The following is a 16,735-nucleotide window of genomic DNA, read 5'->3' as shown; positions in this document are numbered from 1 at the left end:
TAGCTCTCTCCTGGAAAGAAAGAAAACTCTAATGTCCTCTAGTGTAGGTTGCTATCCTCTCTGACTAGAAATATTAACCAAACAGACATCTGCTGAATGCTGTTTTGGGGTATGTGCCCCTCATCAGTGCAGCGCAGGTCTTCTTTCCTTCCAGGAGAGAGCTAATATGATTTTTATTTTTTTTTTTACAATGGTGTAAAGCCAGTAGGACTCCATACGCCTCACGTTTTACAGTGTTGTGATCTTTTCCTAACATCACATACTTATTCCTGCTCAACAAAATCCGGAAAAGAAGCAAATGAGATTTCGGGTGTAGCAAATAAAGTCAGTCAATTAATTGTGTTTTTGCTTCATGATAGGAAACAGCAACATGATAAACGAGTAATAAAAACCTGTTTCCTATTTGTTTCCTTCAGAATTCGGATGACCTACTTGTAGCCTCAGCTGAGTGTCCCAGTGATGATGAAGATTTGGAAGAATGCGAGCCCAGCACTGGTAAGACTTAATCTAGTAACTAACAGAAATTACATAGAGGGAATTACCTAGAAATAGACAAAATATGAAAAGTAGGGCAAGGCAGCGCATAGATCAGTTTAATAAGATATCAGGAGGGGTTTCTTAAATTTCCAGAAAATGCAAAGGCAGCTAGCTAATTGAAGAGGAATTCAGGGAGCCTATGCAATCGGTATACCACATTAAATATGCAACTGGATTTAGATATATGTATTTGCTTAAAAGGAGTCTGTCAGCGCATAATCAGTGTTGCAACTAAGCAAAACACCTTGTAGGGGAATTTGTCTTAAGAAAAATAATATTTTTCCTGGTTTATTCCAAGATATTGTCCTACATGTCTTTCAGCCATCTTTACCCCCCTCCCAACATCAATTCTTCACAGGAGCTATCACGGTCTTCAGTGAAATCTCATGCATGCGCTAATGACGTTCTCAGTATTTTCGTGCACCTATGTGTCTTCCAGCCATCTCTGCACCCCTCATCAATGGTTGATAGCACTGGCTTTACAGTATCCCACTCTGTCCCTTCTGAAATTTTGTGCATGCGCATGACAGCCTTTAGCTTGGATTATCAGCTTTATAGTCTGTACTTTCGATGGTATATTGACAGCCTTTATCTTGCATTATCAGCTTTATATCCTGTACTTTCGATGGTATATTGACAACCTATATCCTGGATTGTAAGGTTTATATTCTGTACTTTCGATGGTACATTGACAGCCTTTATCTTGGATTATCAGCTTTATATTCTGTACTTTCAATGGTATATTGACGATCTAAATCCTGGATTGTCAGCTTTATATTCTGTAATTTCGATAGTACATTGACAGCCTTTATCTTGAATTGTCAGCTTTGTATTCTGTACTTTCGATGGTACGTTGACGACCTGTATCCTAGATTGTCAGCTTTATATTCTGCTCTTTCGATGGTACGCTGCCGACCTTTATCCTGGATTGTCAGCTGTATATTCTGTTCTTTCGATGGTACGCTGACGACCTTTATTCTGGATTGTCAGCTGTATATTCTGATCTTTTGATGGTACATTGACGACCTTTATCCTGGATTGTCAGCTTTATGTTCTGTATTTTGGCTGGTACGTTGACAACTTGCGCATGCGCAAGATTTCTCTAAAGACTGTTCTGACTTCAGTGATAGGGTGGGTGACAAAAAGGCTGAAAAACATGCAAGCAAGAAGGTACATCAAATTGCTCAACCACGCCCACAGTGCACAGAGCACTAATATGCATATTTGAATAAAAAAATATTTCTTGAAATTTAACAAATTTCTTACTATAAAAGTATGTTTTGTTTCTGGGCAAAGTCTCCTACTTGGTGAGGGGCTTAGTTTGAACACTAATTATGCGCTGACAAACATCCTTTTTGAGTTATAAGGAGGTAAACTGTCTTGTTAATACAAGTGAGGTTACATTTTTTCATGTGATAGTTATAGTGTAATTAGCATGCTAATAACATTTAATATTTGTAAACTTTGTCAAAATAATTAGGATCATTTTTTTAAAAAAAATGCATGTATTTTAGAGTAAAAGTAATTTTTGCAATTGGGTTTCATTAAATGTTTCCTACCATTTGGCTTTTACAACCTCTTTGTTGATTTGTGACCATATCAAAGTTTAGGTCAACATTGATGTGGTCTGTGGTCATAAATCAGTAGAGTGGAGCTGAGCAAAAGACACATATTGTAGTGATGGGTGAATAATGAAATATTCGGGTTTGAATTATTCAGACTGAGTACTACTCCAGTATTCATCATGAATAACGAACCTAATGCAAGTCAATATGGAACCCAAGCATTTTTCTTGAAGATTTCCCAAAAAAATGCTTGGGTTTCCCATTTACTTGTATTAGGTTAGTTGTGACGAATACTGGAATAGTTCTCGGTACGCATATTCTGAACCCGAATATTTCACTATTTGCCCATCACTATATGCTGTCCATCAGCGCAAGATCTCTAGTGGATGTTAAGGTAATTCTGCATCCAGAAATATGCAGGAAAAGAAAGACCCTATAGAAGCCAAAAGGTGTTACATTTTTAAAGGAAACCTGCCATCTGATTCATTCTGCTCAAATTGCTAGAGGGGATTGACAGGTCTCTCGCTATGGAAAATACTTGTCAATCACCTAGAGTGGCTCTCGGGAAGAGTCAGCCAAGGGTGTAATCGGACTTGGATCTTTGATGTATATCTTCTCTGAAGTGCCGCCGGTGCATTTTAAAGCAATCATGTAGCTGGGTTCTGATTTACGCCGCCTGCAGTTTGGGCAGCATTAATGTAATGACAGTTTCCCTTTAATTAACCAAAAGTGCAAAAACTATCTGCTCAAAATACATGAATTCAGATAAAATTTAACAAAAGTCTTCATAGATATCTATAACTTTTAAAAAGTTGCAGATAAAACAATAGGGCTGAAATTTCTAGGTGAAATTTCAGCTATCAAAAACATTTAAAATGTATAGTTTCGTATCCCTATCCCTAGCAAGTTATCAGTAACAATGTAATTTTGAAAAAAACAAGTCCTGTGTCCAAATAATCTTTGATACAGAATTTTAGGAACATGGCCCTCACCTACATGTACTGTGTAATAATGTAAAGCAGTGTTCATGGAAAATCTATATATACAGTCAGTTAACGGTGTAGTATTGTAGTTGCAGTTTTGTTGGGTAGTGGACGACAATCTATGCAAAACGTACTCTAGGTTAAAACTGCAAAAGGGGACATGAACAATTTTTTATAGAGAACATAACTAATTTGACATGTTGAAAGGCATTTCATTAAAACCATACTACAATTGCCACTTAAGAAGATTGTCCACTACTTTGACATTGATGGCCTAACCTTAGGATAGGTCATCAATGTCTGATCGGCCAGGGTCCAATCAGCTGTTCTCACTGCCACTGGAGGCTGGAAATGCTCAGTTCTAGAGCTGTCCCATCTTCAGATAGTAGCAACGGCCAGATACTGCACATCCGTGTCCCATTGATTTGAATGGGAGGCGGATGTGCAATACCCGGCCACAGCCACTATCAGTTGACGGGGCAGCTCTGGAACTGAGCATTTCAGTCCGCCTACTGACACCGCTGGCACCAAGAACAGCTGATCGTTTCGGACCCTAGCTTATTAGACATTGATCACCTATCCTAAGGATAGGTCATCAATGTTATATTAGTGGACGACCTCTTTAAGAAAACAGCACCATAGCTAATTGTACCATATACGAGTACTCACATTTTGATGAAGGCAGATGAATGCTAATACAAGGAAACATTGAATGGTTAATATACCATATATTCACATAAAGAACAAAATAAGAGGATTCAGATACAATTACATTTTGTTTGCTGCTCCGAAAGGGTAACAGTAGGCAGAAATCATAGATGTCCAAGGCATATCTTGAAAAAACCTGTAAAAAGTTCCCAATTTTTTTTTTTCATCTGTGTAGATGATACAGTCGTGAGAGAAACTAAGTACATCCGTTTTTGAATTCTATGGTTTTATGTATCAGGCCTTTACATTTTTTTATTTTTTTTTAAAAAAACATACATTAGGTTCTTAATCAGGTCTTAGATGGCCTCAAATGACAAATTACACCATGCGAATATTCCTTTAAACTAGGCCAAAACGCAGAGGCATTGAGTGAAAAATGAAGTAACCCTTATTGCCGCCATAGGAATAAAAAGGGTACGTAACAACCAGGTGCTGCTAATGAAATTCCATTAATTGTTTAGCAGAAAGTGTGAACACCTCTATAAAAGCAGATGAACTAGCAGTTTTTTGGTCTGGAGCACTTGGGTATGTGTTAACAATACAATGCCAAGGACAAAAGACATCAGCAATGATTTTCAAAAAAACATGATTTCTTCAGTGAATCAATCTGGGAAGAGTTATAATACCATTTCCAAACAGTCTGAGAAAGATTATTAGAAGTTGAAAATGCGCAAGACAGTTGACTGTCTTCCCAGGAGAAAACATATCAGCAAATCTACATCAAGGTCAAACTGTGCAATGCTCAGAGAAATTGCAAAAAACCCAAGAGCTACAGCTCAGATACTAAAGGCTTCAATCAGCAAGTTAAATGTTCAGATTCATGATAGTAGAATTTGAAAATGACTGAGAAAGTATGGCTTGCTTGGAGAAGGCTTAGTCTTTATAAAAAATAATATAACACGACTGATGTTTTCAAGGTTGCATCTGATCAAATCATAAGATTTCTGGAAAACCATCCTTTAGACAGATGAAACCAAAGTCGAGCATTCGGCCATAATGCTTTGCATCATATTTCTCAAAAACAAACAATCAAAACATATCAGCACAAGCACCTCATACCAATTGTCAAGCGACCACAGTAGTGGAGATGTGATGAATTGGCATGTTTTTCTGCTGTAGGACCTGAACACTTTGCAATCATTGAGTCAATTATGAACTCTTCGCGAAGCTGGGGTTCAGTGTTTGGTGTTTGTACCCAACAGAGACTTTACAAAAAAAACAGAGTTCGGGTTCGGAGTTCGGATGCTTTACATATGCAAACCACTTGTGCGAGCATCGCTGTGCTCGAGCATGATTGGGGCTTAGCCCAGTGCGAACCACTTACAGTGTTTGAATGGCTCGCACTGGGGATAAAAATAGAGTGATCAGGAAAAAATGGGAAAACCCTGCTCACCTGCCCCCGTAAGTGATCTGTTTATGGCTGGCTGCATGTTGGCGGAGACCCAAACTGTTGAATTAGTGACTTTTATTGTGGTTCAGGTTAAATTTTGTTCCCAAACCAAACTTTATCTAAAGTCCGACTGAACTGAACATTCACGGATTCGCTCATCTCTATTTTAGAGTCAAATTGTGAGGCTAGCTATCCAAACCTAAAGCTTGGCCAATATTGGGTCATATAACAGGGCATTGATCATGAGTCCGCCATCAAAATGTACATCAGAATAGTTGAAAAAGAAAAGAATCAAGTCGTTGCAATGATCCAGTTAAAGTCCAGACCTCAACCCAACCGGAATGCAATGATGAGGCCTTAAACCAACAGCCACCAACAAACCATAAGCGAATGACAACAAACCTCAAGAAATGTAAAAGTAAAAAAACAAATTTTACTGGATTTTTTAATTTAAAAAGTGTACCTCCTCCAATTGGCACTGTTTCAATAATTTATGAACAGTTTTTCTTTTTCTTGTTTCCTCCATTCCAAAATTATGCCCTTCCCCTTTCTTGCCACTAATATTGATGCAAATCTTCAATTTGACCAACTGGATGAATTCCACAAAAAGCTGGAAAAACATTTTAAAGGACAGTGAGATAAAATTTCTTCAGAATGATGTGAAGTCATACAAAAAATGATTACTCGTGATTCCTGCAAAAGGTGTTTTTCACAAGCTATTGATTTATGGCCATTGATGTTTACTTAACTTTTCAATCATTGCTTCTTCACGTTGGCTTAGCTTTTGTTAAATAAATAATAAGGTACAATTTTTTATTATGTCCCGATTTGTAAAACCATAGAATTCATAGAGGGTTACTTGCTTTTTTTCCATGACTGCAAATGTGATGTCCCATATCCCCATACAAATGGATCAACAGAGCAGCATTATATAATTCCACTGCATAATATCTCACTGAATATGAAATAGTGACCTCATAGTAGAATATGTAAAGTAGCCCATAGCAATATCAAAAATAGTTCATACTATCCACACCAGAGACCTATAGACAGCAAGGTGTAGAAAACACTGTTTTGGGGGGTTTGCCACTCATCAGTACAAAGCATGGTACCGGTTGGGTAAATAAGATGGCTTTGATGCAGCTGAGGGTGACACTATCTCTCATTAACCTTTCACTGAATTTATATTTAAATTAAATACCGCAACTAATTCGGGAACAGTTTTTCTTACATGTTCTGTGCCCCTCCGTTCCAAAGTTATGCCCCCAGTAATAATGAACTCTCAATATGCAAATTGTTCCTTCAACCATCTGGGCATTTACCAGAGAACGTTTGTGAGCATTTGTTTTCTTCCTCCTATGACATGGGCATGTTTTGATTGGTTAGTGTCATAGAAGGGAAAAAGCAATGCCCACAGTAATTTATGGGAACTCCACAGACACAGGCTCTCTTTCTGTTATCAAAGCGCTGGAGCACAGCAGAGCAGCAGTGCTGAAGAGTCAGAGTGCTGAACCTGACTGTTTACAAGCAATGCAGCGCAGAGTGTGGCTTTTCACCTGGGCATCAGCTCTCCAAAGCTGGTGTTCCCCTGTGAACCAGTTCTCCAGTGAAACTGCTCTCCTGTGCACCGATTCTCCAGTGCTACTGCTCTCTTGTGCACTGGCTATCCAGTGTTGCTGCTCTCCTGTGCACTGGCTCTCCAGTGCTGCTGCTCCCCTCTGAACCAGTTCTCCAGTGCTGCTGCTCTCCTGTGCACTGGCTATCCAGTGTTGCTGCTCTCCTGTGCACCGGCTCTCCAGTGCTGCTGTTCCCTTTTGCACCAGCTCTCGAGTGCTGCTGCTCCCCTGTGCGCTGGCTATCCAGTGCTGCTGCTCTACTGTGCATCTGCACTACAATGCTGCTTCTCCTCTGTGCACAGCTCTCCAGTGCTGCTGCTCTCCTGTGCACCAGCTCTCCAGTGCTACTGCTCCCCTGTCCACTTGTTTGCCAGTGCTGTTGCTCTGTTGTGTACCAGCTCCCCAGTGCTGCTGCTGCACTGTGCATTGGCTCTCCAGTACTGCTGCTCCCCTGTGCACTAGTTCTTCAGTGCTGCTGCTCCCCTGTTCAGTGGCTCTCCGGTGCTTCTGCTCTCCTGTGCAGCGGCTTTCTAGTGCTGCTGATCCCCTGTGCACCGCCTCTCCAGTGCTGCTGCTCTCCTGTGCACTGGCTCTCCAGCGCTGCTGCTCTCCTGTGCAGTGGCTTTCTAGTGCTGCTGATCCCCTGTACACCGGCTCTCCAGTGCTGCTGCTCTCCTGTGCACCGGCTCTCCAGTGCTTCTGCCCTCCTGCACACTGGCTCTTTAGTGCTGCTGTCTTTCTGCGCACCGGCTCTTCAATGCTGCTGCTCCCCTGTGCACAGGGTCTCTAGTGATGCTTCTCCCCTGTGCACTGGTTCTTTAGTGCTGCTGCTCTATTGTGCATCGGCACACCAGTTCTGCTATTCTCTTGTGCATTGACTCTCTAGTGCTGTTGCTCCTCCCCTGTGCACTGGCTCTCCAGTGCTGCTGATCCAAAGTGCATCGGCTCTCCAGTGCTGCTGCCCTCCTGTGCACTGACTCTCCAGTGCTGCTGCTCTCTTGTGCACTGACTAATAAATGCTGCTGCTGTTCAGTGTACTGGTTCTCCAGTGCTGCTGCCCTACTGTGCAGCCACTTTCTAATGCTGCTAATCCCTTGTGCACAAGCTTTCCAGTGCTGCAGCTCTCCTTTGCACTGGCTCTCCAGTGCTCCTGCTCTCTTGCGCACTGGCTCTTCAGTGCTGCTGCCTTCCTGTGCACAGGCTCTCCAGTGCTGCTGCTCTTCTTCGCACCAGCTGTCCAGTGCTCGTGCCCTCCTGCGCAGCGGCTCTCCAGTGCTGCTACTCTTCTGTACACCGGCTTTCCAATAGTAGGAGGGATGCGATAACTGAGGAGTGACCATCTTTATGGGTGTTTGCTTTTTCCCCCTCTATAATGCAGCCATGCTTTTATTGACCAGCATCATAGAGGAGAAAAAGCAAATGCCCACAAAGAGTCTGTGGTATATACCCAGTTTGTTAAAGATAAAATATGCTTATTGTCTGCTCCATGGGTGCACACAGTCAGAAAAAAAGCCCATTTGCAAGAACAATATACTGTATAGTCCATTTGCAGTCCAATAGCTCATCATAATGCACAATTCCACCCGCGATGAAAGTAGGCCTTCTTACCACTTGCTAAAATGGTATGTCCATCTCTGAGCTGCCTATTATTACTGGGGGGCATAATGCTGGAACAGACTACTGATGTGGCTGCTAGAATAGGTCCTGTAGAATACTTTCACCTTATCTTGAATAATGACCTTTGCCCTTATGAGTCCACGTTCATAAATTACTTCAAAACAATTCAATAGGATATGAGTTAATCTATTGCTGCCCAGCAAGAAATAGGAGTCTAATATTAGCCCTCAAAGCCAGTGTGAAAATTATGAGATGTTTTATTAGAACAATATGAAAAATTAAAAAAATAAAAAATACCAATTTTTCAAATACAAATTTAGTATAAGAAACTTGGTTTAAACAAAGTCATTTTCGCATGACACATTCCCTTTAAACTGAAATCTTAAAAATGTATTTTACGGTCTACACTTTCATCACCAGCAATTCATTCTAGAAGAGCTTTTGCAACCAATAATTTGGGAGTAAAAGAATTTGTGTTCAGTGAGCAGTTATATATATGAAGTATTACATCTAGTAGTCATACAAACAATATATTACATTTTCCCTTTAGAAGTAGTTTATATATAACACTTTATATATAATTACAATATGACATGACCAACCATCTATGCATTTTGTACGACGGATTCTTAGTAAGTGACCCCTGTGGCTTGAATACCTGCAATTCTAGGCCTTGACTTATGTATTTCTATTAATATCAACCCAACAATTCTAAATTATACTTATTTTTGCAGGTTTAGTAGAGTAGACAGAACTTTAAACTTTAAAGTTTAAAGTTAAAGTTTAAAGCTAAAGTTTAAAGTTAAGGTTTAAAGTTAAAGTTTAAAGTTAAGGTTTAAAATTAAGGTTTAAAGTTAAGGTTTAAAGTTAGAGTTTAAAGTTAAGTTCTTTTTATTTAATTTAAATGTAAGGGTTTTTTTATTTAGAGAACTTTAGGTAGTTTATTTACTTGAAGAAACATTTCTTAAACTTTAGTTTAGTAAGTAAGGGAGAGAGTTTGGTGTATTTTGTGGTTTGGGGATAGCGTGTGGTAAGTTAAATATGAATTTATAAAAAATAACCAGTTAATTACCTAGCCAAATATTTAATTAAAACAATATTGAAGTTTAATGAATCGTTCTACAATTGTTATACAAATCAAGTTGGGGTTTTTTTGTATTACAGGCCAGTTTTATTTAATGGGGTGTTTCTGTCTCCCTTACCCCTTTTTTAATAGTTTCCTTTTATTTTATTTTTTTTGCTTTCCTTTTATTTTTCTTTTCATTTTTTGTAACATAATCTCTATATAATTTGATTGTTCATGGTCATAACAATTTTTTTTTACAAAAAAAAGACTTTTATAGGTCAGCATAACTTATAGAGGTTCACTCACTAAGCTATGCTAGGCCTAAAACATTTAAAACGATTATTACAAAAAATACAAATAAAAAAAAGAATCATATTTTAGAAATGATGTTTGGGTAACATAAGTGAAAATTTTAAAAATATAAAGTGACCGTGAAACAGTAAAGTAAATTAAACAAGAAAGTGTTTTTTTTTACCCAGAGGTTTCACAGTTTCTTTTGTAATTTTTTTTTTGTCTTCATGCTAAAATCACATGTGGCCAATTGTTTGATGTAAGTTGTCTAAATATTCTGAATCAATTTTATTTGATGAGCACAGAGCAGCCAAAATAAACAGAGTATTTTTTTGTAGATAATTGGGAAAGAACTGTTAAACTTTAAACGGTGGGAGGTATTTTAGGAAAGACAATTGTGTTCGATTTAGAATTTAAAAAAAAGGCTTTTTAGGACAGACTTAAGAAAAAATATTTTAGGAAAGACAATTGTGTTCGATTTAGAATTTAAAAGAAAGGGCTTTTTAGGACAGACTTAAGAAATAAAATTTAGGAAAGACAATTGTGTTCGATTTAGAATTTAAAATAAAGGGCTTTTTAAGACAGATTTTAAGAAATAAAATTTAGGAAAAACCATTGTGTTCGATTTAGGATTTAAAAGTAAAGACTTTTTAGGACAGATTTAAGAATTAAAATTTAGAAAAAACAATTGTGTTCGATTTAGAATTTAAAAGAAAAACCTATTTAGGACAGACTTAAGAAAAAATACTTTAAGAAAGACAATTGTGTCGATTTAAAATTTAAAAGAAATGGCTTTTTTAGAAAAACTTAAGAAAAAAAGAATATTGTAGTAGAATATATAAGAGGGTAAAATGGAAAAAAAAATGAAAGTTATGGAAGTAAAAGTAGATATAAATGAAAAATATGATAGTTATAAAATAAAATAATTCGACAAATAACATAAGAAGAGGATGGAATTGTGTGGCATTTTTGTGCAATGGAACCACACAGTTTTAATGTAAATTTATGGAAAAGAAAATTTATAGAGAATTTCACAATTGAAGAAATTAAAAAATTAAGGTCATAACATAGTTGAAGCTTTTTTCGCTTATTGATATAAATTATTAAGTTGGTTGAGTCATAAGAATATGTATTTCTCCAGATATAGAAAAATATATTTATATATGTATATATATTTAAGATTTAAAAAAAAAAAAACAAGATTAAAGCTGAATGAGAGGAGAAAAAGGCACAGATAATAGAAATAAAAAATTATGATATACTATAAGGGCAGAAAAGGTACTGCTTTTAAATAGTTATTCAGTTTATTAGTTGTATTCAACATAATGATAGGTTTAATAGATAGCGAACATTGAGTGATAGAGTATTTCTGGGTTTTTCTAGCATATTCTAGTAGTTTTAGATATATAAGGGAGTTGAGTTAGCAGATTAGCATTGTGTTGACTGTATGTTTATATTCTGAGGTTTTTACTCACACAATATTCTTTGCTGTTTTCTCTGTTTTTTTGTCTTGTTTACAGGAGGGGAGTTAATATTACCCGTAATAACCGAAGATTCCTTAGATTCCCCTCCCATTGCTACCGGGTCCCCCTTTGTACCTCCCCCCCCCACCTACAGAACTGTCCTCACACTGGACACCACCAAAGATTCCTTGAGTGTTCCTTCCAACTTGAGGCCACCATGCCCTTCTGAGCAAGAGGATAGTGATTGCGAGGAGGGGATAGAGGTCTCTGGTTATGCCTCAGGGGAGGTATTTGAATCAAGTTTCCCTCCTACTGATGACGAGGACTTTTATACCAGTTTTCCATTGGTAACTGATAGAACCTTGCTATCCAGACCAGATAGTTCAGCACGGAGACCTCCAGGTTCTCGGCCAAATACAAGGACAGGAGGTTCAACCTCCTCTCCTTATGACCTTCTCACCTCCACCACATCCCCAGACCTTGTCCGGAACATCCCTGCCGGCAAAATGAATAACAGGGAACCCCCAAAACCCAATATAGACCAATATCCCCATATCCCTACCTCTTTCCAGTTGGATAAGCTGAACAAACAGAGGTTTCCACCTATAACTTCTTCCCCTAATTTCCATAATTTCCCTACAGCAAATCCTACAGGCTCAGGGGAGAAAGGTGCTCCCGGAGCAGTGGAAGTTATCAGGGAGTCCAGCAGCACAACAGGAATGGTTGTGGGAATCGTGGCAGCAGCTGCTCTTTGCATCCTCATTCTCCTCTACGCCATGTACAAGTACAGGAACAGGGATGAAGGGTCCTACCAGGTGGACCAAACCCGGAACTACATCAGCAATTCAGCGCAAAGTAATGGTGCTGTGGTGAAAGAAAAGACAGCGCCTGCCACTAAAACAGTTGGTAAGAGTAAGAAAAATAAGGACAAGGAGTATTATGTGTGAAAGTATAGGATGGACTCTCCCAAATGTGGGAGGATGGTTGGACAACATCTAACCAGCCATTTAATGGAGATACCAGACTGACCCCATGCTGTGACCAATCATTGACTAAGCAAAAGTGACTAAGCCCCAGGTCAACAGTTGGCTGTCACCTTAATCAACTATTCAAATGCTTAAACAACTGCCAACTGTTAAAACCCAATCAAGGGTTATCCAGACATTAACCTTTGGTCAGCCATTTGAATGTCAAATTAGCCAATCTACTGTACTGTATCTACAGTAACCAAGAAAGCATTCATGGACATATCCACTGTTTATCAAAGTCATCTACCAGTGGATGAACACCAACCAGTCTTCTACTAATTGACCATGATCTGACCATCTGATGAAACAACCCTGTGCCCAATCTTTCAATCAAACTTTTTACTTTTAACCTTAAACAGGAAACACATTTCTTGCTCATTCCTGCTCATCTCTTCCTTCTCCTGTTTTAAGGGAAAAAAGCCAAGATTCACTGAGCTTCATGTTGGCAACTCCTGAAAAAAAAAATAAAAATAAAAAAATAAAAGACCCAAAAAACTTGGTTCCTGTCAAACTATGGTAGAACTGAGAAAGGGAACGTAGTATGGAGATCTCCTTTCATGGACAAACATGCTGAAACTAGGAGAGATGGTCAATAGTAATCAACTATAATCCTTTAATAACATGGAGCCATTGAGGGGAGAGGATGGTAGAGTGTTGAGAAAACCACTTTTAAGAGACAAAGACTCACTAAAAAAATATCGAAAGAGGGCTAAAAGGACTGGCCTTGGTTATGCTCTCCCCTCCCTTATCCTCATTGCCCCTCAAATTCCTCTATGCCCTCCTAAAGATCAAGGTTATTTCTATTCTGGTTTGTGTGGTGTTGTCTTGGTTTTTTGAACGCTGAGCCGTGCGTTTGACTTCTTCGTGGACTTAATCTACTGCCCCACACCCCCTCAAGAGATCAAAAACCCATTTTATCACCCCAGGCTTTCTCCACATACCCCTTGAAATAAAATGGACTTGTAATAAGGGGTTTGGGCAACTGGGGGCAAAGAGAGTATCAGAATATCAATAAAGCAAATGTTACGGCCTTGTATAAGAGTGTTGAAATTGTTCATGGAGAGGCACAGTCCATACTTTAAAGTTATTTGTCCGCTATTCTCTACATTCAGCTTGGGCTATACTTTACACTTGTGTATTAAGCATACAATTAGCATTGACTTCATGGTGGCTATATGTATATTATAAAATTGCAGACAAAACTTGAATTACTGAGGTGTATAGCAAAAAAGAGCAATTCTTCAATTTACCACCAGAAAGAAATTACGAATGATATGATGCATTACATATTATTTACAGTTAGTTTACCATATAGTGGGTATGGAAAGTATTCAGACCCCTTTACATTTTTCAATCTTTGTTTCATTACAGCCATTTGGTAAATTCAAAAAAAGTTCATTTTTCTCATTAATGTACACTCTGCGCTCCATCCCCCATCTTGTCAGAAAAAAAACAGAAATGTAGAAATTTTTGGAAATTTATTAAACAAGAAAAACTGAAATATCACATTGTCATAAAAATTCAGACCCTTTGCTCAGTATTGAGTACAAGCACCCTCCTTTTAAGCTAGTACAGCCATGAGTCTTCTTGGGAGTGATGCAACAAGTTTTTCACACCTAGATTTGGGGATCCTCTGCCATTCTTTCTTGGAGATCCTCTCCAGTTCCATCAGGTTGGATGGTGAACGTTGGTGGACATCCTCCAGAGATGCAGAGTTGGTTTCAGGTCAGGGCTCTGGCTGTGCCAGTCAAGAATGGTCACAGTTGTTCTGAAGCCACTCTTTTGTTATTTTAGCTGTGTCCTTATGGTCATTGTCTTGTTGGAAGATGAACCTTCGGCCAAGTCTGAGGTCCAGAGCACTATGGAAGATGTTTTCTTCCAGGATATCTCTGTACTTGAACGCATTCATCTTTCCTTCAATTGCAACCAGTCGTCCTGTCCCTGCAGCTGAAAAACACCCCCATAGCATGATGCTGCCACCACCAGGTTTCACTGTTGGGATTGTATTGGGAAGGTGATGGAAAGGGCCTGATTTTCTCCACACAGCTTAGAATTATCACCAAAAAGTTCTATCTTCATCTCATCAAACCAGAGAATCTTATTTTTCATAGTCTGGGAGTCCTTCATGTGTTTTTTTTTAAAACTCTATGCAGGCTTTCATATGTCTTCCACTGAGGAAAGGCTTCCGTCAGGCCACTCTACCATAAAGGCCCGACTGGTGCAGGGCTGCAGTGATAGTTGACTTTGTGAAACTTTCTCCCATCTCCCTACTGCATCTCTGCCACAGTGATCTTGGGGTTCTTCTTTACCTCTAACACCAAGGCTCTTACTCCTTGATTGCTCAGTTTGGCTGGACGGCCAGGTCTAGGAAGAGTTATGGTGGTCCCAAACTTCTTCTATTTAAGGATTATGGAGATCTCTGTGCTCTTGGGAACCTTGAATATTGCAGAAATTCTTTTGTAACATTGACCAGATTGGTGGCTTGCCAAAATTCTGTCTCTGAGCTCCTTGGGCAGTTCCTTTGACCTCATAATTCTCATTTGGTCTGACATGCACTGTAAGCTGAGGTCTTAAATAGACAGGTGTGCGCCTTTCCAAACACAGGTGGTAGAACCATCTCAAGGAGGATCACAAGGAAATGGACAGCATGTGACTTAAATATGAATATCTGAGCAAAGAGGCTGAATACTTATGACCATGTGATATTTCAGGTTTTCTTGTTTAATAAATTTGCAAAAATTTCTACATTTCTGGGGGGGGGTTTCTGTCAAGATGGGGTGCAAAGTGTACATTAATGAGAAAAAAAAGAAACTTTTTTAAATTTACCAAATGGCTGCAATGAAACAAAGAGTGAAAATTTTAAAGGGGTCTGAATACTTTCCGAACCCACTGTAAACGGGAATTTTTTAAAGGGTATTCCGCTGTTTAGACAAGAAACTTGAAACAAGTTTGCAAGGTTACCATCATCTATTTCTAACTCACCTCCTTTTGTAATCCACTGGCTCCACCCTTTAGTGTATTTCCTATTTGGCCCCTTTACTGCTGAGCCATTTAGCCATTCTTTAACTGCTAAAGCTTAAACTTAGCATTCTCGACCATCAAGGAGACATGGAACGACCCAATACCAGTGTGTTGTAAACATTCCATTTGGAGCCAGTAAGTGGCAACTGAAAAGAATACCATAAATTCAACATTTTTAATTTGTACTGCTTTCTATAGAAGTCCAGATTTGTGTATCGGAATACCCCTTTAATTTATTCTTCTACATTTCATAGATAAAGTAAAACTGACTGGCCATAGTAAAAATGCAAAACCATGCAAGGAAAGACAAAGTTGTGCACTGTGTCCCCTAGGTATATATAACTGGTTGTTCACATGAAATAACCATATTGTTGTTAACTTAAATAAGACCAACCACCAGGATTGTCATATATAAACTAAAGCCAGTGCTATACTGGCGCTATCATGCGATTCTATACATACCTTTAGTTGTGAGATCGGATGTATACTGGCAGCCAGGGGAGGGAATAACCAGCAAAACCGAAACCACCTATTAGATATTCCGTTGCACCTCTCATCAAATAACAGTACATTTCACAAACTTTACTTGCCTATATTTCAGAAAGTATACATCCGATTTCACAACTAAAGGTTTGTATAGAATCAGCATGATAGCGCCAGTATAGCACTGGCTTTAGTTTATATAGGAAATCCTGATGGCGAATCCTCTTTAAGGAGGTTTTTCACTATACTTTAGAAAAACAAAAAAAGGATTCCCCACCGGAATTTGATCCATTAGTCTCCACTGGATAGAAAGCAATGAGGTCCTAACCACTAATCCTGTGAAATGTCAGTGAATCGGTGGCCACAGTGGTCAAGTTACTGATTGTGACATATTTGCTACTCATTCAATTGAGCAGGGAGCAGATTGTTTTTTTTCCTTGCACCACTATAGTTTCCCATTAGCTTTATCAATACAAGGAAAAACCCATTTCATTGGAAGTAAAATAAACTACATTATCTCTGTTATGGTACTCGTAACTAGTAATGAGTGAGCACTACCATGCTCGGGTGCTCAGTACTCGTAACTAGTGATGAGTGGGCACTACCATGCTCGGGTGCTCAGTACTCGTAACTAATAATGAGCGGGCACTGCCATGCTCGGGTTCTCGGTACTCGTAACTAGTGATGAGCGGGCACTACCATGCTCGGGTTCTCAGTACTCGTAACTAGTGATGAGTGGGCACTATCATGCTCGGGTGCTCGGTACTCATAACTAGTGATGAGCGGGCACTACCATGCTCGGGTGCTCAGCACTCGTAACTAGTGATGAGCGGGCACTACCATGCTCGGGTGCTCAGTACTCGTAACTAGTGATGAGCGGGCACTACCATGCTCGGGTGCTCAGTACTCGTAACTAGTGATGAGTGAGCACTACCATGCTCAGGTGCTCGGTACTCGTAACTAGTGA

General features: G+C 39.1%; 1 protein-coding gene across 19 annotated transcripts in view; it reads left to right on the top strand.

Annotated features, from left to right (window-relative positions):
• Window positions 1-13,303, top strand: part of NRXN2 (neurexin 2) — a 955,311-nt gene extending 942,008 nt beyond the window's left edge. For 12 of the 19 annotated variants that reach the window (XM_075326054.1, XM_075326058.1, XM_075326070.1 and 9 more), the window contains 2 exons: window positions 417-495; window positions 11,294-13,303. In XM_075326054.1, coding sequence (XP_075182169.1) covers window positions 417-495; window positions 11,294-12,183 — 969 coding nt within the window. In that variant the 3' untranslated portion in view covers window positions 12,184-13,303. The remainder of the gene's footprint in view (window positions 1-416; window positions 496-11,293) is intronic. The other 7 variants (XM_075326071.1, XM_075326065.1, XM_075326063.1 and 4 more) reach the window with 1 other exon arrangement.
• Window positions 13,304-16,735: the final 3,432 nt, after the last annotated feature.

This window comes from Anomaloglossus baeobatrachus, chromosome 10 (genome assembly GCF_048569485.1).
Source record: "Anomaloglossus baeobatrachus isolate aAnoBae1 chromosome 10, aAnoBae1.hap1, whole genome shotgun sequence".
Lineage (NCBI taxonomy): Eukaryota > Metazoa > Chordata > Amphibia > Anura > Aromobatidae > Anomaloglossus > Anomaloglossus baeobatrachus.
This window is presented reverse-complemented; position numbering and strand designations above follow the sequence as displayed.